Source organism: Cyprinus carpio, chromosome B1, assembly GCF_018340385.1.
Source record: "Cyprinus carpio isolate SPL01 chromosome B1, ASM1834038v1, whole genome shotgun sequence".
NCBI lineage: Eukaryota > Metazoa > Chordata > Actinopteri > Cypriniformes > Cyprinidae > Cyprinus > Cyprinus carpio.
Window position 1 is genome coordinate 13,453,138 of NC_056597.1, and position 24,756 is coordinate 13,477,893.

Consider the following 24,756-nt stretch of genomic DNA (forward strand, 5'->3'; position numbering starts at 1 on the left):
AAAAGTCATTGCAAATAGCATTTAATTGTCTTTCCTGTTTTTTTTTTTTTTTTTTTTTTTTTTTTTACAGGACAGTTATTGAGTTTGCAAACGCATCCATTATCCCTGGGTTCAGTGTGTGAGCAGCACTGAATCCAGCAAGCATATCAAGCAGCAACTGATTGTCAGGTAATATTGGCGATGAAACCTGATGGGGTGGCCACAGCACCATCTGAACCAATGGAAGCCGAAGGAACAGAACCCATAACAGAACCAACCAGCAATGACGGGGCTTCTCAAAATGGGACTACACCATCCCCCCCACAACCTGATGAACCCCAAAATGAGCAAGCGGCTCCTCCAACTGATAAAGAAGCTTCTGGGAAAGCAGTAGATGCTAAAAGCAAATCCAAAGGCCCAGTCAAAGGCAAGATTGCTGCAGGTCCAGCTACCACTGGACCAGGCACACGACCCAAAGCAACCCAAAGCCGTGTGGCTAATGGCCTCACAAAGACAACATCGAGTGCCCCAACCAAGAAACCCATTCCAGCTAGCACTGTGGCAGCAGACAAGAAGAAACCCACCACTACCGTAGGATCTTCTGGTCCAAGTAAGAAACCTGTTGGCTCTTCTACTGCCATTGCAACCTCAAGGGCCCAACCTAAAGCAACAACTGCTGGAACAAACAAATCAACAACAACCACCACAGCCAGTGGAACAAAGACAGGACCGGCTGCCAGCACAGCCACCAGCCTGAATAAGAGACCTGCCACAGCTGCCACTAGTGCTGCAACCAAACCCAAAACCACAGGTAAGATGGCCTGGCATGTATGGGTATACTGGGTCATTTACATAGTTTAGTTCTGGTACTTCTAAGATTTGGACATTTACATTTGGACATTCTAATTTGGGGTCATGGTTTGGTATAGTTTCGGTACAGCAGGAGGAAAAAAACTAACTTATTTACTTAACATAAAACTAAACATAATTTACTTTTTGTTTTTAATTATACAATGGTTTACTAAACAAATTGCTCTTTCTTTAAATAAATTCAGTTATAATTAATTTTCTTGGGGATAAAAATCTACCTCAGCTTCTGCTCTATAGGGAGTCCTTTTACATTACGGTAAGGTTACAGTTAACAGCAGAGCCCAAACTTAAATTTAGTTACTATTTATTTTTAACTATAATAATCAACACTCAAATTTAAAAAATGGTATGCAAACATGTAAATAGTTTTTAAATTAACTTCTAAATTATACAATTTCTATGTTGTTGAAAAATAATAATTTACAGAGTCCACTTGTTTCATAAAATATTTAAACATATACATTAAATAATTAAGACATCACTAACAAGTAAAGCAAATATAATGAAGTAGGCCTATAGTCTAATATTTCGCAAAATGCTCTTCACTAGACTTCATTTCTCTACAAGCTGTGGACTCTGATAAGCAATTAATCGCATAATGAAGTAGGTCCCTATAGTCTACCATACCTGCTCGCAAAATGCTCTTCACTAGACTTCAAAATTCTCTAGCAGAAAAATAAGCGATGTAGACTCTGATGACGGCGCTCTTGTAGTGAAAGCCGCTCCATCTGAAAGTGAATTTAGTAAATCACGGGACCGCTAGGTGCATGACAATTTGATTTTGCACAGCCCAAGCTGTTTTGCCTGAAGTAAATAAAATGCTAGGTGACATTTTGTTTACAAGCTGTTTTAATGATGTCTTTCCACAGTTGAAACACTAATTGACTGCTTACGTGAGGGATGAAATGTTCATTCATGTATATTTCATGTTAAAAATAGTAATAAAGAGGAAGCGGTGATTACTCTCACTCGCGCTCCACATTGCCATTAGAACTAAGGCATCGCACCACATCAAAGAGTGTCAAAACTTTTATTTATTGTCTGAATTTCCTGAAAAAATTGAATGATTTGTTCTGTGCACATGCGTACCGAACCGAAAGGCCCTTCATGAAAATTTTCAGTATGAATACGTGTACTGTTCCACCCCTAGTACTAATAAATAACATAAAATTAGAAAATGTTCCATTATTCTCATGTGGCAGAGACCAGACAAACCTGTTGTGGTGCAGTGAGTCATTATGTAAAATAGAAATGTAATTTTATTTAATTATAGTTCTTTTCATCATTATATTTCACCACAATTTTCTTGAGCAATCCCAGTCAGTTTTTACTTTGGAACATGATTTATTTCAATTTCATTTCCTTAGCTCCTGCTCCAAGGCCAGCTGCTGCCCCTGCTGCCAAACCCAGCAGTTCAGCCACAGCCAAAACCACTGCAGCTCCTAAAACTAACAGGTAAAGCAGCTTTTGGAGATTTGAGCTTGGACATTTGACTGTATTTGAATAGAAAATTGAAATGCTGGGAAGTGCATGATTGCACAACTCTTGATGTGGCTTTAAGGTATCAATAAGGCAGATTTCCTGCATAGATCTGGATCAAGTAACATCTGAGAAGTGCTTTGTGTTCTGCACACCATTTAGAGGATATACCATACAAAATATCAATGACCGCGTGCTTTTTGCAGTGAATGGTCTGTGGTTTGTCTGGTGGTTATTGGCTCAAGTTTCTGTCGCTGTGTGAACCAGACTCCGTGAAAGACTGCTTAGATTAGGCTTTACCAAAGTATAGGCTCAACAGTGCTCTTTTTGTTGATGCTACTCTCTGGGAATGATAATTGGTATCTTCACTTTAGTTAAATTGATTTTATGATCCAAGTTGGCTGCATTACCAATTGTCTTCAGTCTTTTGTTCCTTTCATAGATCTCACTTTATATCTCACAAAGTTAAACTTTTGAGATTTCAGTCATGTGATTCTGATAATGATTAGGATTAATCAGTTTTATTTCTTTCCCATCTCCTTACAAATCTGACTTCCCTAGCTCATTTAATAAAACTATTTAACCTTTATGAATTTTTTTATTTTTTTATTTGGTAAAATGCTATAGAAAGTTTGCTCAGATCTAAAATCTTATCAATTAGAAATATCATTTTGTGAGTTTGACTTCTAAAATATTTATCATTTAAAGAAAATGAAAATTATATTTAAAAAAAAAATATGTAGTAATCTCAAGCAACTGGCCAAAAAGTGTTGGAAACTTGCTTTGCAAAGACCTAAACAGTGTTTGTTGCAGATGATTATTTATTCAAGCTCCTCAATTGTAAGTATTGTAAATGCAGTCAACCAGTTAATGTAGATATGAGTGGTCTTATGTGATGATTACGGTTTAATTGTGCTTAATTCTATGTATTTAAGCGGTAATGTCAGTTTACAAGGCTGTTTAGACTCCCTTTTGTTGGATGTGTGGTGTTTTAGACAAAGGACTACAGGGTGTGGTTTGTGTGCACACTGTATTTCTGCACTGACTCTGAATTCAGTCTGGAATGAAATGCCTAACTCAGAGAATAGAGCAATGGGTAGTGAATAGTGGTTATCAATTTGAGCACTCGTTTGATCTGTCTGTTTAGATGGGTTTGTTTTCCTTTTCTGCATGCCACACAATAAATATTCTCCCTGCAGCTTCAAATGAAATGTTTGCACTGCAGAAACACAATCACACTCCTACTGTGGGAAATGTAAACTAGCTCCATCCAAGTCTCCTCATGAAACAATCACAGCATCTTCCCCTCCTATCATCCTCTCTTTCACTCTTACTTTGTAATTTCTGGTATATGTATATGTACTGGCTAGATATTTCTGGCATTCCTTGGAGAAGACTTTTTGCCAGTTTGGGGGTAATATTGTGAGGTAAAAGAGGGTTACTTGCTAGGGCTCTTTGTTTGCAACTCTTGCTAAACCAGCCATCTCACTCACTCTGTTTGTAGTTTCATGGGACTTGGATAAGTCCCTTGCTTACTAAATCAATTTTCCCTTGGATTTGGAGGGGGGTTTTTTGTCTGAGTTTCAAAATGAGCCTCTTGAATTTTTGAGTTCGCAAGTCATCGACCATTTTAATTTCCCTTGAACCAAGCTTCTGGTTAGTGTTTCACTGTTTTTTTTCCTTTTTCCTTTTGCTACGAAATTACTGGTAAACCAGATGGCTTCTGTTAAATTATACCACAAGACAAATATTTAAAAAATTAATGAGCTTATAAATTTTGAAATGGTGCTAATGAGGTCGAAAATAAAAGGACCACACACCCTTAAATATCTAGAGTGAATGGAGCAGTTAAGTTTTAAAACAATGTTTAGCTGGAATATAAGGGAAATTCACTGCCTGAGGCTTTGCTGAGTGACACTCATTTAATCTGGAACAGTACCTTCATCCTAATGGCTATTACTTAATTAAAACTTAATTATTGATGTGCAAATGTCTGTGCCGGTGGGTGTTGTGTTCTTTCCATTTGTGTTAAAGGGAGATTGCTCCTGTAGGAACGTCTTTGACCTCTTTTATATTGTCATCTTAAACTTCTCAACCCATTATTTTGTTGTTTAGGAGCTGGAAAAATAGATACATAATGGTCAACAATCTTATTATCTGATAGTTTTGTCTTTATCACAATCATAGCCATGGCAATTTATGTTCTGTTCGGCAACAAGGATAATGAGCCCTAGAAAAGCAAAAGTGTTTTTTTTTTTTTTTTTTAAAAACCTAAGTCTTTGGAGGTCAGCAACTCTGTGGAAACTTCTTGGTTTGTACTTTTCATCTGCATTATTTTAATTCAGTTTTGGTGCTTCTGATGCAAATATGTTGACCTTAGTTGCTGTGCTATGCTTATTTTATACCTTAATGCTCTCCTGTTATGCTAGTTGCCCTCTATTTATGTAATGTGATTTTCTTCTCCCTCTTGTTGTCGTCTTTATTTTGCTTTAATTTGACCAAAGATGGTTTAATCCGTGTCCTATAATACAAATAAACTTTATGTAGGTCATAGAATTGTAATGGGAGATTCCAGTTCTTTTGTTCTCATTCTTTAACAATTGGCCGTTGTTTGGAAATAATCTGTGGGGGAGATGTTATAGTCTTGGTATTTGGGGCCAAGCCGTTTGACCATGTTCTCCACTGTGCCTTACTATGAGAAGTTAGCCTGAATTCTCTGTACAAAGAGCTGGAGTATGTTTTGGACCATTATGTGCCATGGTTACTGGCATTGAATTGAGCATTCCAACATGCTTCATACAGTTCTTATCTTTTGATGTTTTGGTGGCTCTGATTCTTGCTTACAAAGGACTTTTATGATGTTTTTGATCTTAAAGACTAAAGCCTCAAGTGTAGTTCAGGCATCCGCATTCCACAACCCTGCATGCACAGTCCAAATGAGACCGTTTTTGTCACCAGAAGTGTCTGCGGATGTTCATACACACCATCAGCTTGCAGCCAAATTTTTGTGTCCACGTGGATTGTCCACATACAACTGTGCAGGCGTGTGGTTAATGTTGAGAACAAATCCACTAGGTGGTACTGCATGTGTCCGTCTCATCCATCCATGCTCATCCACTGTTGAGTATACTTTTGGCAATTTTCCACTGGGTACAGTACCTGGTATCTGGTACTTTTTTCAGTACCTCCTCGGTTGAGGTTCCAAGTGAACCATACCGTTACCAAAACGTGACACGTAAACTCTGCTGATCATGGATTGACCGGAGAGAATCGTAACTACCTGCGTCATTGAACTTGCGACACGAGACACATCAGACCTGCTAGATTTAAATCAACACAGCCAGCGATCAAACGCGTTTTGATTGCGCGCTCCTTTTTTTTAACAACCAAAAAATGGCTGTTCCGTGGTCCGTTGAGGAAGTACAGACATTTCTCTCGTTGATAGCCGAGGAGCAGAATGAAAGTTTTTCAGGAGTCACGACAATAGAGGCGGCACAACTACTGTATAACGACATGTTAATAATCACTATACAGTGGTACTAAACTGCAGCGGAAATTGGGGCTAGGCGATATGACGATATTATCGTATATCGACAATGTCTTGTAAGTATCGCAATGTTGATGTCAACAGTCAGGTAACAGACGATTATCGACAATATCGGAAAAAAATGATGATAAACCTAGAAAGTTGCAAAAAAATATTTTCCATAACTCCATAGTCACCATTCAGGTCTTTTTGCATGCAGTAATGAAATAATTTAGTAGGAGCATTGGAAATCGAAAAGCTAATCCAATTTCGGAAATCAGATCAGATGGGTAAGGTCAGGAATCATATTATTTGACAGCTAGCCGCTAGTCATTAATGTTAATCAAAGAACAAAAGAAAAGAAAATCCCTCGTTGAACTTGACTGAATCACTTTTGTAACTTCAGTTTATTTTTTATTTGCCTGTTGTTCGGCGCTGATTACTGTAATGCCAATGTGCATCTGTTTATGCGATTATTTTGGAGATACGTTCCAATATAATTTATCCTTACTTAGGGTATAGGTCTATTTTATATTTATCTGCAGTGTAATAAAAGCTAAACATAAAAAAAGACATGGTACCACTGCATGCGTTTCTGAATACTTATTTAACCTCTTAAAGGGTTAGTTCACCCAAAAATGAAAATTACGCCATAAATTACTCACCCTCAAGGCATCCTAGGTGTATATGACTTTCTTCTTTCAGGTGAATCCATACGGAGTTATATTAAAAATTGTCTTTGATCTTTCAAGCTTTTTAATGCCACTCAGCTGGTGTTGCAGTGCTTCATTCCAAAAGAAGTTAATAAAAGTGTCTCTGATGGCTCCAGGAGGAACAAAGGCCTCCTGTAGTGAATCGATGTGTTTTTGTAAGAAAAAATAACCATATTTAAAATGTAATTACCACTTTAATGTAGCTATATACACATTACTGATCCTTATTTTCTTATTACGATCAGGTCTGATTAGTTTTAGCCTGTTATTTAAGTTAGTAGATTTTAACACAGCATACAGGTGTATGGATGTACAGTGGCACTGAACTGTGACCATAGCATTTTCGCTTGCGTTATTTGTTTCTGTGATGCATACCCTGTTGTGCCCTTGTCCAAATAAAGCAGGCTGTATGCAAGAACTTTTATATCCTGTTAGAGTGTAGTGTCCGGTTAGGGCAAATATGACTGTCAGTCATCTAGTTAAGGGCAATTTGTGAACTGCAAGGCTGCAAGACTAAAAGCATTTATTAAATTGCAAGTAACCAAGGCATGTGACATGATGCTAGCGATCTTCTCATCACTAATTCTCCCCTATGAGAACATGAAAGAGGGAACTATGAAGCAACTACATTACTATGAGTGTAGGCTAGACTGAAAGAAATTGATTATCATCCATTTCTCCCTAATGCAGTCACTTACAAAACACTTTACCCATCCCCACTTCTACTCCCTGCATCACACCATTTCTCCCCTCCTTTTCCTGTTTTCTCCCTACCCAAGTCATTTTCTCTCAGGTTAGAGAAATGGGATGTAGATGCATTAGTTGATGAATGGCCGCAGTGGATTGGTTTTCTGGTGCTCCTTGAGATTGCTTTATGGTATGCATGCAGACTACTGATTTACTACCCATGACTGGAAGCTGATTTGACAAGAACCTATTTTGTGCATGTTCCGGCTAAAAATAATATCTTTGAAGGCATTCTAATGAAACATGTAACTACAGCTTGAAACTTCTTCATCTGAATATGTAAAACACAGTATCGAAAAATAAAATGGCAAACATCAAACAGGCATCACTCTCTTTCTAAGCTGCTCACAACGATTTTTTTCTCCATTTTCTCTTAGGGTGACTGGAAGTTCTGCTCCACGACCAGCTGCTACTTCAGCTACAGGAAGAACAGTAACTGGTACATCTACATCTACTTCTGCAGTTCCTAGAACAAACCGCACTGCTACTAAACCCCTTGTTACAGCATCAGCTGCTCGGAAAGGTGCCGTACCATTCATGGGAATATGTATATACAATATTTATGGAAAAGTACTGCTTGATTTATTTATTTATTTTTTTCATTCCATAATGTTATCTATCTATTTGTCATTTGTAGATGTTGGAAAAACAAGCACTACGGCACCTGCGAAAAAAACTGTTCCCGCAACAATATCCCGATCTGCTGCTAGCAAGCCTTCAAATTCAGAGGCTCCAAAACCAGCTGCAGCTACCAAACGACCTCCACCTAGCATCAAAGCACCTCAACCCAAAGATGACAAAAAAAGTGTACCAACACGTAAGGTGCCTTCTAGTTCACGAAACAACCCCTCACTGCCAGCATCAGGCAAAAACATTCCAGCATCTCCCGGTCACAAACAACCAGGTAGCATGGTCAGTGCGAAGCTTCAGCCAGCTAAACCATCACAGTCTGTCAATGGAAAGCCAGATGAAAAAGAACCTGCAACAAAACCTGATGATAAAGAACCTACAACAAAACCTGATGTTAAAGAACCTGCAGCAGAACCTGTTCAACTTTTGGCAGCTGCAGTAGCTACTGTAGCTGTAGCAACAGCTGCAGCCATAACAAGGAAGAGTCTGTTTCAGGGCCTGAAGCTACTCCAACTGTAGAGAGTTCTCTGGATGTACCAGCCTCTTCTTTAGATGTTCAGGAAATGGTAGATGTGCAGGTCACTAATGTCAGCTCTCAATGTGTGCTGGATATTTCTAACATGGAGCCAGAGTCTCAAAAGGCCTTAATAGAAGCTGGTTCTGTTGAAGTGGCTTGTCCGACATCATCTGTAGCCGATCAGGAATCTGAAGAGCTGGTATCTGGAAAAGTTGATGAAAAGCTGATTGTGGCAGAGGCACCTGTTGCGCAGGAAGCAACTGAGCAAGAAAGCTTAACTGCTTCACAATTTGATAACTCGGCAGCTACCATAGTGTCCTCTGGTGTAGAGGTAGCTGAAAAAGCTGAACGGATTAACAGTGACTGTTATGAAGATGTGGAAGAAGAAGAGAGAGAAGGCAGTCAACAAGTTTCTCTGTCAGAAATGAGTGGCACCCAGCCTACGGAAGAGTCTCGACCTGGGTCAGCTGGGCTTGCCGGCTCCATTTGGCGGGCAGGGGCCTTGCTTTCTGAGCTTGACTCTGAGGATGTGAGTTGTAGCCAGCAGGGAGCATCAGAGCTAAGTGCTCCAGGCGTCCTGGAGGGCACGGAGAGCATGGATGATCTAGGGGATGCAAGCCTTAAAGGAGCTGATGGCGAAGGTGCATCTGTTGGGTCCCCTGACTTTGAGAAGGTTTCTGATATTCTTACTAACGAAGATGAAGATGACGAAGACGATGATGACAGAGTCTGTGACATGGAGGTTGGGTCTGAAAGAGCAGAAGACTCTCATAGGCAGCATCATGACAACGAGGATGATGAAGAGGATGAAGATGTGGAAATGGCAAGCGAGGGCATTACTGAGAGTGGGCTTGAAAGTTATGGGAATGCAGATGAGGATGACTTGACCGAAGACTATAGATTAGACAACTTGAACCGAATCCAGCCTCCTCCTGTGGTCCCTTCTGCCCCTCCAGCATTCCAGTGGAACCAGCCTAGTTGCTTTGCTGATGCCTGGGCCCAGCCACCACAACCTGCCTCTACACTTCTTTCAAGTCCTTCCTCTGAATGTTGGCAAGCAGACCCAGAAACCCCAACACAGACACCTGCTCAAGCAAGACTTGATGTTAGCTCTGAAAGGGGCTCTCCATCAAACCTTTTGGAGCCTCCACCTTGCACACCTCAACAAGCCCCAATAGCTGCTGCAGAGGGGAATGTTAGCCCCAAACCAGGCTTGACACCCTCTCAAACCTGCAAGTTCCAGCCTCATACTTCCAGTGACCCTGACCAAGCATCTGACAGTAACAGAGACATAAGGTTACCAGAAGAGGTGAAAGACAACGACTTATCGGCAACTGAGACTCATTCTAAAGTGGACCTCCAGCCAGAACCACTAAACCCTGTCCCCACTGTCTTGCCAGACATCATGCAGGATCTAGGCATCCACCTTGAACGTGCTGAGAAGGAAAAGGTACCTGAAACTCTGCCGGCTGATGATGTACTGGGTGGTCCAGCAGCAACTGCTCTGTCATCTCCTTCATCAGCTACTGAGGATGAGGCAAGTGACATAGAAGGTGAAATGCAGATCTGTGACCCTCAAGCTGAGCTGTCTGGCACTGGGAATGCCGATGGAACAGCACCTGCGGGCCGCAACTTGTCAACTCTAGAGGAATGTGAAGAAATGAGTGGGGAGAATGGTGGTGGTGGTAGTGAGACCCCTCAGTCTGCCACTTCTGCTGCATCCTATGGCTTTGACTACATGACCTCTAACTCCAATGCCCAGTCATCTGCCGAGAGTTGCAGCAAGAGTCCTGGCATCTTTTCTCTAGAAAATGAAGAGCAGCTCCCAGATGAGGCCAAGGATCCATCACTTCTTAAAGAGTTGACCATGATACCCACTACTGCATCTGAGGAAAAGATTGACCCTATTAAAAGCCAACATGGAGAGTTCCAGTCTCACCCAGAGCAGCAGTACATGCTGTGTGGAGAGTCCAGTGAGCTGCCTGAGCCTGTTTCAGTAGCGGCAGCTGTACATTTAGAGTCTGGCTTGATTGATCCTTCGTCCCGACAGCACCAAGAAGAGGAACAAGATCTTGACTCTCAGCATCCCTACTACTCCACTATATGCGAAAAGACTGATAGTCCCCTGGCAGGTAACGTATAGAGTGCACTTTAAAATCCACCTTCCAGTGTACCTTGTTGATGTCATCTCTATATAAGGGGTTTTGTCTAGCTTGGGGTTTCCCTGTTAATGATGTCTTTTTAACCAGTTAAGAAAAACACTCATTCAGCAGTGCCACATTCACAATATGATACAGCTATTAAAATTACATAAGTATATGGCTTAGAACCTGTCTGTGCAATAGCTACTACCCATTTACACGAAAGGTGACTGTTTTTCTCAACTATTCTTTTTAAATCTAATAATGGGTGTTGGTCTGAACTGGCATTAATTATTTGTTTGTGGAGTCTTCAAAATTACAAAAGTAACCATTGATGAAAAATGAACAATGTAATGGACTTTCAACATATTTTGTGTGTATTTACCAATTCTTTTTTACTGAACAAATGCATATTCATTGCTTTTTGTATTCTGTTGTCTATAACTAAATACCAATCTTTCATCCCTTTTCCATCGTTGCCATATCCTGTCCTCACATGTTTCTCTCTTCTGCACTTTAGGGTTTGCTAACCCCTTACTTTTTTATGTCTTGTTTATTTGGAGTACTTAATGTCTTAGCGTTAAATAAAGGTTAGATATTTAACATGAGTTATCTTTGCTCTGTATGTTTCTTGATGTTTGAGTTTCAAGATTTGTTTTAATGCCTACTGCTCATCACTATGGACCGCTGCAAATTGGTCACATTTGTAGCCAAGCAACAAATGAAGATTTCAATGGTATATTCATTTGAGTTAATATTAGGTATTTAATATTAAGAAGCATGTAAAAATACTACTTAAGGCTGAGACACTAATTAAAGGTGGTGTTTTTTGCATCAGAACACATTAAGTCATAATCAATTATTTATTGATTAATATATTTATTCACCTTTAACTTAAAACTTGCACACGTTGAATCTTCTGTAAACAAATTTTTAAAGAAAATGGGATGCTTGCAGCAGAAGGAGAGTGTTTATTCCATGCCAGTATGTCCCCCTTCTGCTTGTATTCCTCCTCCCTTCCTTTTTGACCCCACCTTCCTCTCAACTCCTTACCATCCAGAGGAGGAAAACAAGATCTGACCCCATCAGCCTCCTGGATCTCACCCTCTATCAAGGTGCTTTAAGTCCTCCACCTCCTTTTTTTTGTTCTCCATCTTTGTATTTTGATACCGCTGCTTCTGGAGTAGACTTTGCACACTTCCACTTTGGGACTAACTGGGTGCAACTGCTTTAATCACTCTGATTATTAACCGTTTGAGCTGAAGCTATTTGAAAGGACCTGGTATGACACATTTACCTGGACTAATTGGACTTCAAAAAATCCCAATGCCGGGTGCTTCTTAATTCCCCAAAAACTGGACTTGCTTTGTTGCACAATGCACTTTTCTGTAATATTTTCTCTGTTTACGCATGCTCACCTCACCAAAGAAATATGCTGTACACTGGGGTGGCTTATGTGTAAAGCATGTTTTATTTTTTATGCATGGGTCTATTTATGGGTCATATTTTCTCATTGTTAAAAAAATACCTGTTTGCTTCATGCTGTATTGTACTGTGCATGTTGAGCGCTCACTTTTGCATGTGTTCAGCCTGTCACATTAATGGAGATGTTTACCTCATCTGCTTTTATTTCCTGTTTTTGTTTGCTCTTCACAATAGTTAGAGGTTACTGCATATACAGGGTGTAGCCACTTTTATTGCACAAATATCTTCACAAAATAATTTTTGAGAGAATGTCACCAATGTGTGAAATTTTAGTTCATTTCTTCTCCACTAAATTGTTTAGTCTTATATCTGACAATTTTGTTTCCCACAATGCTTTTTTCTGCTTCACCACACTGCAGTCTATAACATTATTGCTTTATTGCATTCTGCTTAACCCTCCTTGTTAACATGTTTTGGACCCTTTGCTTCATTCACAGAAGGAAATTCCCATTTTCCACCACAACCAAATGACTTGCTTTCTATCCAAATGACGATGTCATCCAAACTTCGTCTCCGGCCACGTGCTCCCCATGTGACCCAGCCACCACGGCTTCCCACTGACCTCCCTCCCAGAATACCACATGTGGCGTCAAACATGCAGCTCCGGTGTCTAGAGCAACACCAACAGCACCTTCATGAGATCCAGCAACGTCAGGAGAAACGTAATAGAGAACAAACGAGACAAGATGAAGAGGAGAAACAAGCAAGGAATGAGAGAGAGCAGCAGGAGGAAGAACAGAAGAGAAATTTACTTGAGTTGCAACTTAAGCAGCAAGAGCAAGAACGAAAGCAGCGACAGCAGATCATGCAGTGGCAACAAGAACTTGAAGAACAACAACAGCAGCAAAAACACAAGGTGCATACACCAGCTGTCCTCTCTCCTTCATCAGGTCTCACCACCATCTATGAAACTGTGGAAACGAGTGACGAAGAGGAGGAGGGACAAGGAGTGTTTGAGGAATTGGAAGATAAAAGCTCCTTTATTGTGTGCCCTGAAGAAGATCTGCAAAGATGCACTGAAGAAAATTACTCTGGTGATCTTTATTCACAATGCACAACACCTTCCCTTGAGTCTATTATTCAGGGTCCCCAGCGAGAACTTCAGGAGACAGACCCTGCAGCAGACCAAGACAGTCCTTCTCCCTTGGGGTCTCCTGAGCGAACTCCGCCTCTGGAGTTTGACTGGGGCAAGAAAGTGGACATTGTCCAGCAGCTCATCAAGCAGACATTACTGCTTGCAGGTGATGGTTGCTCGCCCCTTCTTCTGCTACCCGGAGGAGCAGGTGGGACACTCAGCCCCCTTGAAAGCAGCCTGTGGCCCAACATGTTGCCACCTCTGACACCCCCTTCAGCCACTGTGACCTCTGTGAGCAGCTTCTCACCCGAGGCTCCAGGCAGCTCTGCTCAGGGTGAGTGGACTGTTGTAGAGCTGGAGACACATCACTGAGGAAAGCTGAATAATAAAACGCTTGCCAAATATGAACTTCTGAACTTAAAAGACTTGAGATGAAGGTCCACCAATAGGGAAGCGTATGTTGTAGCATTAGATAGAGCCTTCTCTTGATAATATCTTACAGAGGATCTAATCATGGATTTGACTGGTTCATCCATTCTCGTTCTGCAGTATTTCAGAAAGTGTTGGAGTAGAAAATTGTGTGAACCTGAAACTGACACTGCAGAACAGTGTGCTGGATTATCACCATCTTGCTCTGTTTGGTTTGTCTTCCTCCTGAGAGTTCTTCTAGTGCAGTGAGCTTTCATTTCCACCTCCCCACCCATCCAAAAGCAATGGGAACACTACAGTCTATACTTTATGCCCCTGAAACAACCTCCCTGCCAATTTATCAGCCATATCTGACCTGCCATCATGCCAAAAGGCCATTTCCTTGAGGTTTAATGGAGATGTCTTGCTGGCTTGAACTGCATACATTTATCTCTTAGTCATTGAGCTCTCTACCCACAATGGAGGCAAGATGCCAACTCAATGACTGAGCAAATTAAAACAAAATGGGCTCCTTTCTCTGACTTCTCAGAGCAGAAGATCTTTGAAAAAGATAAACCTTGAGGTGAATTGAAACAAGCCAGTTTTAAATTCAGATCAAGCAGGCATTTTTGTTCTTGCACTATAATTAGAAAAACCCAAACTCGTTTAATTCAGCTCTTGTTCAATAGTGCAAAATGCTGTTATTGAATAATTAATTCCTTGTGCAATCTACTGTTTGACACAAGATTTGCAGGAGAAACTACAGGAGGGTATTTTGAAGTAAATTTACTTATTCTACAACTCTCGTTGTTCCAAATGAAATGTTTAATTCTTTGATGTAATTGTGATAACTGTAAAATAGAAGACAGTATTACAAATTTTTCCAAACCATGCACAATTTTAAACAGATTTGGTTCAAAGACTGTCTTTGGTCTAAACCTTATCTTCAAGAAGCATGACACATGACATACAAAGTAATGAAATATATTTTTTCCAAGTATATATGCACTGCTGTAACATTTTAAAAACCCGCTGACACCAGAACCTTTGCCACTCTAGATTAATGCATTACAGGGATTTTTAAATTATATGATTATATTTTTAGTGATACAGGAAAAACTGTGCAGCTACATCAAATGATCATCTTTACTGTGAACCTTCTGAACACTGTGTGTCCCTTACCTGTCCGAATTATGAATGATTAGTATCTATTTGAGGAACAAGGAGCAGCTCTCATAACAGCACTCACGCAAACTGAACTGAAGTTTTCTGGTTCGCTGTGCCTGAGGTTGACTCCCATGTTTAGAGGGCTGGAAGGACTTTTTGCTAAATAAGCACTCTCATACACTGTCACAACAGTCTCCCAATTATTTACTGTCCCTACTTTGGTCAGAGAAAAACGTCTGGTCTTATCTAGTATGAAAGATTGTTTTTATTATTATTATTTTTTTTTTTTTTTTTTTTAAGTACTCTGGATTGTTCTGTCTCTATGTATTTCTCTGCCACCACAAAAAAAAAACTGAATTATTGGAACACAAAAGAATATTCTACAGAAAATAAATTCAATAGGTCACATAATGAGTAGACCTAACATGTTCACCTAAATTTAACTTATACTTATAACGATAATGTTATATAGACGTTGATGTCTGGTGAGGAGTTTTGTTTGTCACCGTATCTGACTGAATGAATTGATTGACTGTGGCCCAGTGAAATGTTAAAGCACAATTTGATTAATGGAGCCCCTATTATCCGTTTTTGGTCATATGTGATGGTGCATGTATATTATTTTAAAGGGACAGTGATAAAGGTCTGTTTACTGTATTATGAAGAGAGATTATGGGGTTTTAATTTCATTTGTACTGTACTGTTGTACTGTCTATCTGTCTAGTGCTGTGAAGTAGTTTAGAGACTGTATAGTACTGTGTTTGACACTGTAAATGTAGGAGCTTTTTATTTAAATCATTTTTTTTTTTTTTTTTCTTTTTTTTTTTTTTTTTTGATGAATATATCAAAGGAAACGCTTTACATTATAATCAGGGAACACAGGGATTCCAGGTAGATTCTGACTTTCACTGTATTTTTGGCTTAACTACTGTTGTATAAACTTGACATACCACAGATAGATACAAATTCCATACAGGGTGAGCTTCTGTATAGATACACAAACCAGCAGTAAAACCAATGCACTGAGAAGTAGCTTTGACTGGGCTTTTTTAACAATAAAACACATAAAGGAATACAACGGCGTTATTCATAATGCACTGCCCTTTCCACTGATCTTTAGCATGTTTTCCAACAACTGTGTAAAGACATAACTTGGTACATATTCCAGCTTTTATTGTGTATATTTTTGTAATTTATTATTTTGAAATGAAGGATTGTTTTATTTCTTTGTTTTATAGAGAAAAGTAGGCAGTGGACCTTGAATGCCAGCAGGTTTTATTTCTGGATTTTGTAACAGACTACTTGGATAGCCACTGTATTTTAATGTTTTCATGAAAAATAAAGTTGGTTTGACACTAAATCTTGAACTTTTACTCTGTTTAACAAGCTTTCCATCACTAGTGTAAATTATTTACCACATAACAAACCAACATGGCTCAACAACACCAACAATAACAGCCATGAACTAAAAAAAAAACGTATGAAAAATTGCAAAACTTGACAGATGTCAATTTTTAACTTCAACTGTACTCACATCTGATTTGAATAAACCAAATGCTCCATCCAAAATGGGTGAGGCCCTAAGTGAGCACCAGCTCATATTTTCATGCCAAATGTACCATCTGTTTCCTGGGACAGCAGCACCCCCAGCAGGCAGTCTGTGGCGGTGCAGGAAGAAGGCTCCTCACTTCCCAGACACAACAGCTGCTTGTACTGACCACAAGGAACTGAACACAGCACCCTACAAAACATACACACAGATAGATTTTTTTCATCTAGGTTTAACTGTTATTTCTAAGTCACATATTGCTTAATAACTAGTTGCCCTCAAAATGATCACTAATTGGATGTATGCTCATCTAGGATTAGCTTTTTTTTTTGACTTCTTGTGGAAATTATAAACCGTAGTAACCGTATTATATAATAATGTATGGATACTAATATTAGTTACTATAACTAATTTAATCATTTTTTAACCGTCTTTTCCTATTAAAACTGAAGGTAGTTAAAAATACATTACCAATCAGTGATGTCCTCTGTGTGTGGATCAGGGTATGTCTGAATCCACCGGCCAATAGACCAAATCCTCTCTACTCTACTCTCTCTCTCAGTTTCTGTATTTTCTCCCTCGCACCTTCCGTCTCCATCCTTATCATCTGCTGCCTCAATGACACTCCTCGCAGCACAGGAAGTAACTGTGAAGGTAGGAAATGGTTGATGTAAAGATGAAGACAGGCTATGGCATTTTCCCCTGCCAAAATGAGGATCTGTGAGACTTATTTTCTCATTTTCATAATTATCCTTAGGTTTTTTTATTGGCATTTAGACTTGTACTTTTATTTTCTTGATGTTAATAAGCTAAAATGTAATACATAAGGCTGTTCTTATTTCTACACTGTCATTTTAGTTTCCCTTTGCATATGCTAATATTGCTTTTGCTTTGGCCGAAAAATTATTACACCACCCTGCGTCATATTTGCTGAATAAAATCCAATACTTGTTTCTGACTAATTTTGGGGTGCTTATTCCAAAAATAGTGCCTGCATGCTTTACTCTAGCACATCACACATTCTCACACAAAATATAGTGTGTATTTGGTAGCATTTTTGCTTCAGACAACCATTTGTAAGGTGAAGAAGTCTCATATTTATCCCTTAATCACCAGAAAAACTTCCTCTGAGCCAGGTCATAACTATCTGTTCAATTCTCAGCCCATTTTCACATGTATGAATGATTTCAAAGATATTATTTTTGCAATATCCTGATTTCCACTTTTTCCACTCCACTTGCAGGACTGCAAGTTTCATTATACATTTTGAATGCTTCTTTTTGTCATTAAAAATTTGTCATTTGGACAAGTGCATTTAAAGCTCTTTTTTGTGTATGTGCAAAATCAGTAGAAACTTTTTTTTTCAAGAAGCAGGGCTTGCGTTATTAACTAATAATTATTATTATTGTGTATAATAAATATACATGTGCATTCTCCTTTTTTCTTTTTCTTTTTTTACAAAGAAATGGAAGAATCCCTGTCTAAAAGATTCCCTCTGACTAAACCTCACTTACAACTCTGCACTGTCATATGTCTGTCCTTCTCCTTCTCCCTCTATCTGTCGCTCCACATTCCAGCGCATACGTTTGTATAGGCTTGTACTGGCTGATGCAAGAAAGGGAGTAGGGCAACAATACCGGAAGATTGACAGCTTCATGTTGTCTATTTGACACTGGCCAATATAGAAGTGAGAGATACTGTAAAAAAAGAAAAAATCTGCAATGAAGGAAACAATAATAGTAATAGAAATACCCCAATGTGGAATCCTACTTGTGCTAAAATCAGGCCTTCCTTTTGTGCTAATAAAGGATCGGTTTCTTCTGAATCCTCACCTTCGTTTATATATCTGCCTAAGTTTTGTCTGTGATTTATAATCGGTTTGTACCTCAGTGGATCGGATTCCTCTAGAGAGAAGAAACTGAAGGAGGCGTACAGCAACACCAGCTGTTCCAGACGAGAACACAGTTGCTGAGAAAACTGCAAAAGCTGTGATGGGATACAAATATAGTACATATGTGGCTTTCTGCAGTTTGTGGCGTAAGATGTGCAGAATAAATCAGTTTCTCACTTGTGCACGTATATATGTGGACAGAGGTGGACGGAAGGGGTTGGAGTTTCTGGCTGTGGACTCCAGGTAAGTGAAGTACGGCTGACAAGTTTGCAAAAACATGGGGACAATATGGGCAAACCCATAATTCTGGAGGCACTCTCGACTAAAACATAAAATATTATTTGACTGTTAAACAAAATGAACAAAAAAAAACAATGTTTTTTCCTAGATCTTAAAATCACCTCCATAAAAGCTGTTTTTGAAACTCATCCGCCTTGTTCAGCAAGTATTCAAGTTGCCTTTCAATGGGAGAGATTTTTTCATCCATTATTCTCTTCTGAGTTTCTGTGCCTTCTGCACTTTCAACTGAGAGACACCTCTCATCGCCGAACGAGGGCGACATTGCATTGGCTTCTGTAAATAAGAGCACTATTATGTGCATCAGTGTGCTGGGTTTTAGGATATAATTACATTTTTCCCCTTCATTACCTTCAAGAGTCTGTGTGTTCGTTTCTAATTCTGTCAGAGACTGGGAAGCCTCATTTTCTTCGGATAGTGAAGACTTCAACTCCGCATGTTCTGCGTTAGCCATCATGACTTAATCAATCCAGCAGGAAACCATGAAATAAATTAGCTCTGTGAGAAAAAAAGTATGTAAAAATACATTTTAACGTAATTGAAAACTGCACCGTTGCAACACACTCGATAATCGTTTGTTAACGCCAATTAGCCTAGTACACGTGACAGCAGCACTAAGTGATAATCAGCCATTATTATGCTTTTTAAAATATGTCATACCTGTAATTTCACAAACTTTGACAGCTAATTGTTGACTTAGTCCATTAATGTAAGTCTGTGCACTGCATTTGACTAGTGACTAACATAATAAACAAACAAAAAATTAAGGTTAACTGTGGAAAACTGTCGCGGTTAAGAAGACTGAATGACGTACTTACTATAACCATATTTGTATTTCCGCGTCCGTTGTAGTGCCATTCACCATGACCATATTTGTATTTCCTCAACCGTTGAAAGACCACTCATGACCATATTTGTATTTCCTATTCTGATCCTGCTGGGACCACGAAAACAGTCTTCTATTAAAGGTAGCATATGTTATTTTCGTTATACTGGTTGAAAAGTCTGTTCACAGCATAAATATAAATATATAAAGATATATTTTATAAATATTATTATACAATCTTCATCTTCTGTGGAAGGCTCAGGACCATAAAATCATTTAATTAGGTCCAAATCCAATGATAGCGATGTCCTGTCAACCGATGTATTTGCATACCTCTGCGCAGCCAATAGCAAGAGTTTGGGGCGTGGCTATACGGTGGCAGGCTGAGCCAGAGGGTGTTCAGCATAGATATGAGTAAACCAAAGCCACTAGAAGGCAAGCCTGCAATCTTTAGCCGAAAAGCGTAACAGCTAATGCTAAAACGCTTCCGGTCTGGCAGTAACTTAGAGGGGGAAAGGAGACCAGAGGCCTTTTTTTTTTTTAAATGGATGTCAATGGAGGAGAGGCTTTTTACTATGCCAAATAAACAGCTTTTTAGATGAAACAGCTTATCATTTAATGAATTGACAGCCTATCTGATAATCTTCAACATGTTTTACACTAAACAATACTTTTGGATTTAACTATTTTTAGAATTTACACCAAAATAAAACAGCTTTGTTTTATAAGAGAAGTCACTGACTTTTTGCTAAAGGTGGGATTCAGCTTATGGCACTTCTCATTCATTCCTATGGTATCCGTAAACGGCGACTGAGTGTCATACAACTCTGACTGAAATTCAATGACATCAAGGCTGTAATGTAATTGGATATTAAAGGGATAGTTCACCCAAAAATAAAAATACTGTCATTAATTTATGGTTTTAATTCAAACATCAATTATTAAAGCCTCTGTTCATCTTCAGAACACAAATTAAGATATTTTTGATTCTTTTTGTGTTCTGTATGGAAATTAAGTTGACAGCAATGTAATTACTATGATCAAGGTCCAGAAATGTAGAAAGGAGATCAGTAAAATTATCCATGTGACATCAGGGTCAAGCTGGCGCAATTTTGGAGAGTCTATAGTGTCATTGTGTTGCCTGCCAATGAGGTCATACACCCCCGATTTCCGGTTTTGTTTTGTAGAAAACATAGAAACACCAAATATGCTTTAATATGTTGTGCATTTTATTAGACCGTTGACGACCGCACAAGAGTAGCATTATAACAGAACTTTCAAACGTATCTAGTATGATAAAACAGCGCTGCTTTACCCCCACATATGCACGACAGAAGGAGCGGAAGCGGTCGACTGTGGCATAATAAAAGCTCCGTTGCTTTTGGAGCCATGTGTCACTCTCGTCTCTCAATAGCAATTGCTTCAGTGGCCTCGTTTCGCTTCGACGGCTTTCGTCCTCACTCTGCTTCATACTATGATGTTAATAAATCTTTAATACATTAGCTCATCCATGAACATGATTTCTGCCTGAGTCCCTTTGGATTGCGTTGGCTGTGGGGATGAAGACGACTACGACAAACTACGCCTTTGTTTCTTTGTTTGTTTTTGAATACGCGCCCTCTAGCGGTTGAAAAACTTCATATTGTACCTTTAAGCTAAATTTAAATTATTTTATTGGTGCACAGACAAGTATGTATAGGTATTGACGTGTAAACAAAGCTCTGTCTTCTTGGTCTTCACACCCACTTTAACAATAGGGAACAAAAGTGGTCAAGTGGAAAAATTAACCATGGTTTTATTGTAGTAAAAGTGTAGTAACCATGTTTTTTTGGCGTAGTGATTACCATTTGTATAACCACAGTTTTACTACAAATACCATTGTTAAACTATGTTAATTCTAGCAAACCCATGGTTAATTTTTGGTTACCGAGGTTTAACTAGTAACCATGGTTTTTTGGTTTTATTTGTAGTAAGTTACCTCCTACGACATCAGCTTGAATGCCACTTTTGTGTACGCACGTACAAGTAAGTGGAAGCTAGAGATTACCATTTATAAAGTTTTAAATATGGACATTATTCTTACACAAATGCATCGGTTCGCTTCAGGATGGCATTTAACCCCACCAAAACCATGTGGAGCACTTTTTATGATGGATTTTTGCACTTTTTACTTGAAAATCTCGACCCCCATTCACTGCCATTACAAATTTGGGAGAGCCAAGACAATTTTTAAAATATCTCTAATTGTATTCGTCTGAAAGAATAAAGTCATATACACTTACAGTAGGATGGCACGAGGGTGAGCAAATCATGAGGTATTTTTCATTTTTGGGTGAACTATTCCTTTAAGTTTGATTTCATGGGGTCTTTAAGAGAAAATAAAGAGTGCTTGCACACTCGAGATAAGTATCATAGTTAAGATGTAAATATAATTCCTAGTTTTTCATATATTTGGTCTAAAAGCGTATGTTAAATAACATTATTTTAAAAACACAAATTTGTTAACGTCTCTAACCTTTGAACACATACTTTGCAGTGTGAATCAACAGTTTGAAATGTTGTCTGCCACGACAGAGTGATGAAACCAAATTCATTTGCTTGTGGACACGCAATGCGAAGTCACGTGACCGTCCACAACGCTCGCGCCCGCGGATAGGGAACGACCCTCCCGCGCGAGCGAGCGAGCGCTCATCACACAGAGGCGAGCGGCGACAGTATCTCTTACAGAGGAGCAGATTGCTGTATTATTCACCGGCTGTGAATGTGAACTCCTCGGGCCTCGGTTGATGATCAGACAGAAGTTGAACTGAATAGACGCGTCGTTGTTTTCCGGTGATGGATTGAGAAGAAAAGCTGAACTCTTTTGACCAGATACCCTGCCCAGTGCGGTGCATGCATGCAGCTGTATCGAGCTCCGCCAGAAGAACTACTCCAGGACGCTCTCATGGAAAAATACACGCCACTTTCCTGTCGACATGTCAGAGGATAGTTTGAGTGGACGTTGTTATTTATATCGCTGATGCTTTTATGTCATGTTTCACATGCAGTTGTTTAATTTTGCATAGAAGGAAAGCGCATAATAGCTTCGGTTATGTCCAGATGACAAGCTGCATCTGGTCCGACAGTGATGCAACAGCATTTATTACATGCACAGAGTTTTAATAAGCTGTTCAAGCGCTGCTGGATCTTAGACTGTTGCATTGAGAGCTGACAGAAGAATAGGGTCTCTTTGTCGTCGATCACTGCGAATCTAGGAAGAGGGGAAGAACTACAATTTGGGTCTCCTGACACAAACAACAATCCAGAGACAACAATGGCAAATGACTCCATCCAAGTAAGTTGCCTGCTAGTTACAGAACAAGCCCTTCTAGTTAGTTACTAAAACCTCCCACGTGTTTTATAATACTAAAATAATCCCATGGATTTGGGAGACAGACATTCAGACCCAACAGATGCATTCACTTTTACTAAACCCATCTGAATGGAGTTTATCTCTAAAGGGATGGAGTCCCCATCCACCATTCATCTGAGGGGTAATTTCTCTTCTATTATAGTGTAAAGGCATTATCGATGGCTAAACACAGCCAGAGTGTTTGGGTTGTACACTAAATATACTGCAGTTCTTCTTGAAAGCCCTGTTGAGCTTGATAGCTTGAGTTGTTTTGTGACCTGCTCTGTGTTAAACACCAATATTTATGTTTTTTTTCTAACACATCATGGTGGTTGGCCAGAATATTGTTCACTTCATGTGAAATCTCATTGAACCGAAATATAAATAAAATGAAGACAAAGTTTAGGCCTTGTATAGATAACCTCCACTCTTTTGTGACTTCTGGAACATGTTTAAAGAACAGGTTTTATCTGTCTGTCTAGTTATTGTTAATTAAATATAAGCCAGCACACTTATGGTCTGTAACATGGGCACATGCCGACCAGATCCTTTGGGAAAATGTCATAAGCAGTTTAAAACACATGTATAATAGAAAAGCTTTACAAGAGTAATGTGTAGCACCATTAACTGGACTAGTTATAGTCAATATATCAGCCAGGCTGATTGAGCCACCAATATTTGGTAATTTTCAGCAGATGAATCAAAGAACCAGCTTCACCAGTTAACAGAAGCGTTCTCCCTTGTCATGAATTTAGCAAATATTGTGTATGTATAGTACATTTTTCACAGTAAAATTAATATGCAATTTACATTGAGCTTTAAAGGGATAGTTCACCCCAAAATGAAAATTCTGTCACTGTTTACTCACCTTCATGTTTTTTAAACCTGTAAGACTGAGGCCCTGTTTACACTAGTGCGTTTTCTTTTCAAAATGGCAATTTTCAAAATTTTCCATTTTCAGACCAAAGCGGGGTCTGCAGTGTTTTTGAAAGTCTCAGTTTTCGAGGGTCGAAAAAAATGCGGAGTAGTGCAAACCACAGGTGTAACTGTAGCAAAAGTTATGCGTTTTTGAAAACAGAAACACACTAGTGTAAATGTAGCCTTGCTTTCTTCTGCGGAACACAAAAGAATGTTGGTAGCCAAACACTTTTGGGCATCATTAACATTTTGTGCGGACAAACAACACTGAGACATTTCTCAGAATAGCTTCTTTTATGTTTTTGTTAAGAAAGTATGTCATGCAGGTTTAAAACAAGATGATGGTGAAATAAATGATAACAAAATTTTCAACTTTAGTTAATTTCAATTAGAAATGGTAAAATCATAAAAATGTGGTGGATTTTAAAATGGACACGAGGGAAAGGCCCTTATGTTAACCATCTGATTTGGTTATTTGAATACTCTGCTCAAACTGACCGAATGAAACAGGGCACCAATGTTTAAAAAATTCTGTACATTAGATAGATGTACGAGATAATACAGCTGAATGTGGGGCCGTTTGTTGCCAGAAGTGACCAAAACAGCATGGAAAGCACCAACCAAGTGGTAGTCATACACAAAAATCACATAAAGTGTCTCTCCTACTCACAGTGTGGAGTGCCTCACGCACACACTCATGTCCACACATGGGATGACTAAGCAAGAACAGTCATCAGGAATGTGAATGTGATTATGTCAGCGACTAAATGACAACAGCTGGTTCACATAATAAGCATAATAATTTTTGGTTTGTTTAGAGCTCCGCCAAGTTTCAAATTCATAGATGTGATGACCTTATCTTTCTTTATCCTCACAGCGGGAGATTCTGTACACAGATGCATCTCACAACCTCCTCGCTGACATAATCTAACACTTTATTTGCTCACTAGATTACTCGTTCACAGATGGAGCTGACAGAACTTAATGTTATGTGCTAGGCTAGCATGTTCTGCAAAGCCTTATCCCTGTGAACTCAGATGTCCTGGTGTGTATCTGTGTTTTATTAAGTAAGTTCCCAGCCCTCTACACATTAGGCCAGCTTAATGGAGTTTGAAGAGTATGCCAATTCCCTGTTTCCCTGTCCTGT

General features: G+C 39.2%; 2 protein-coding genes across 2 annotated transcripts; one reads left to right on the plus strand and one right to left on the minus strand.

The window, feature by feature from the left end:
- Window positions 1-180: 180 nt before the first annotated feature.
- On the plus strand, window positions 181-13,540 carry LOC109092572 (pneumococcal serine-rich repeat protein-like). Its single transcript, XM_042717588.1, has 6 exons — window positions 181-790; window positions 2,217-2,304; window positions 7,692-7,837; window positions 7,952-8,276; window positions 8,378-10,593; window positions 12,525-13,540. The coding sequence occupies exons 1-6, from the start codon at window positions 181-183 to the stop codon at window positions 13,532-13,534; spliced, it is 4,395 nt and encodes a 1,464-aa protein (XP_042573522.1). The 3' UTR covers window positions 13,535-13,540.
- A 2,166-nt stretch (window positions 13,541-15,706) lies between these two features.
- On the minus strand, window positions 15,707-19,286 carry LOC109092561 (UPF0575 protein C19orf67 homolog). Its single transcript, XM_019106330.2, is given in 9 exon segments — window positions 15,707-16,478; window positions 16,758-16,909; window positions 16,911-16,932; window positions 17,801-17,983; window positions 18,172-18,272; window positions 18,355-18,499; window positions 18,579-18,750; window positions 18,826-18,972; window positions 19,135-19,286. Coding segments are annotated over 8 exon segments (1,026 nt in total). The 5' UTR covers window positions 18,932-18,972; window positions 19,135-19,286; the 3' UTR covers window positions 15,707-16,333.
- Window positions 19,287-24,756: the final 5,470 nt, after the last annotated feature.

Excerpts from the sequence above, each read along its gene's own strand:
- LOC109092572 (XM_042717588.1), top strand. The coding sequence starts at position 181 with ATGAAACCTGATGGGGTGGCCACAGCACCATCTGAACCAATGGAAGCC. Across the intron at positions 791-2,216 it reads AACCAAACCCAAAACCACAG|CTCCTGCTCCAAGGCCAGCT; the intron begins GTAAGATGGCCT and ends TCATTTCCTTAG. Across the intron at positions 2,305-7,691 it reads GCAGCTCCTAAAACTAACAG|GGTGACTGGAAGTTCTGCTC; the intron begins GTAAAGCAGCTT and ends ATTTTCTCTTAG.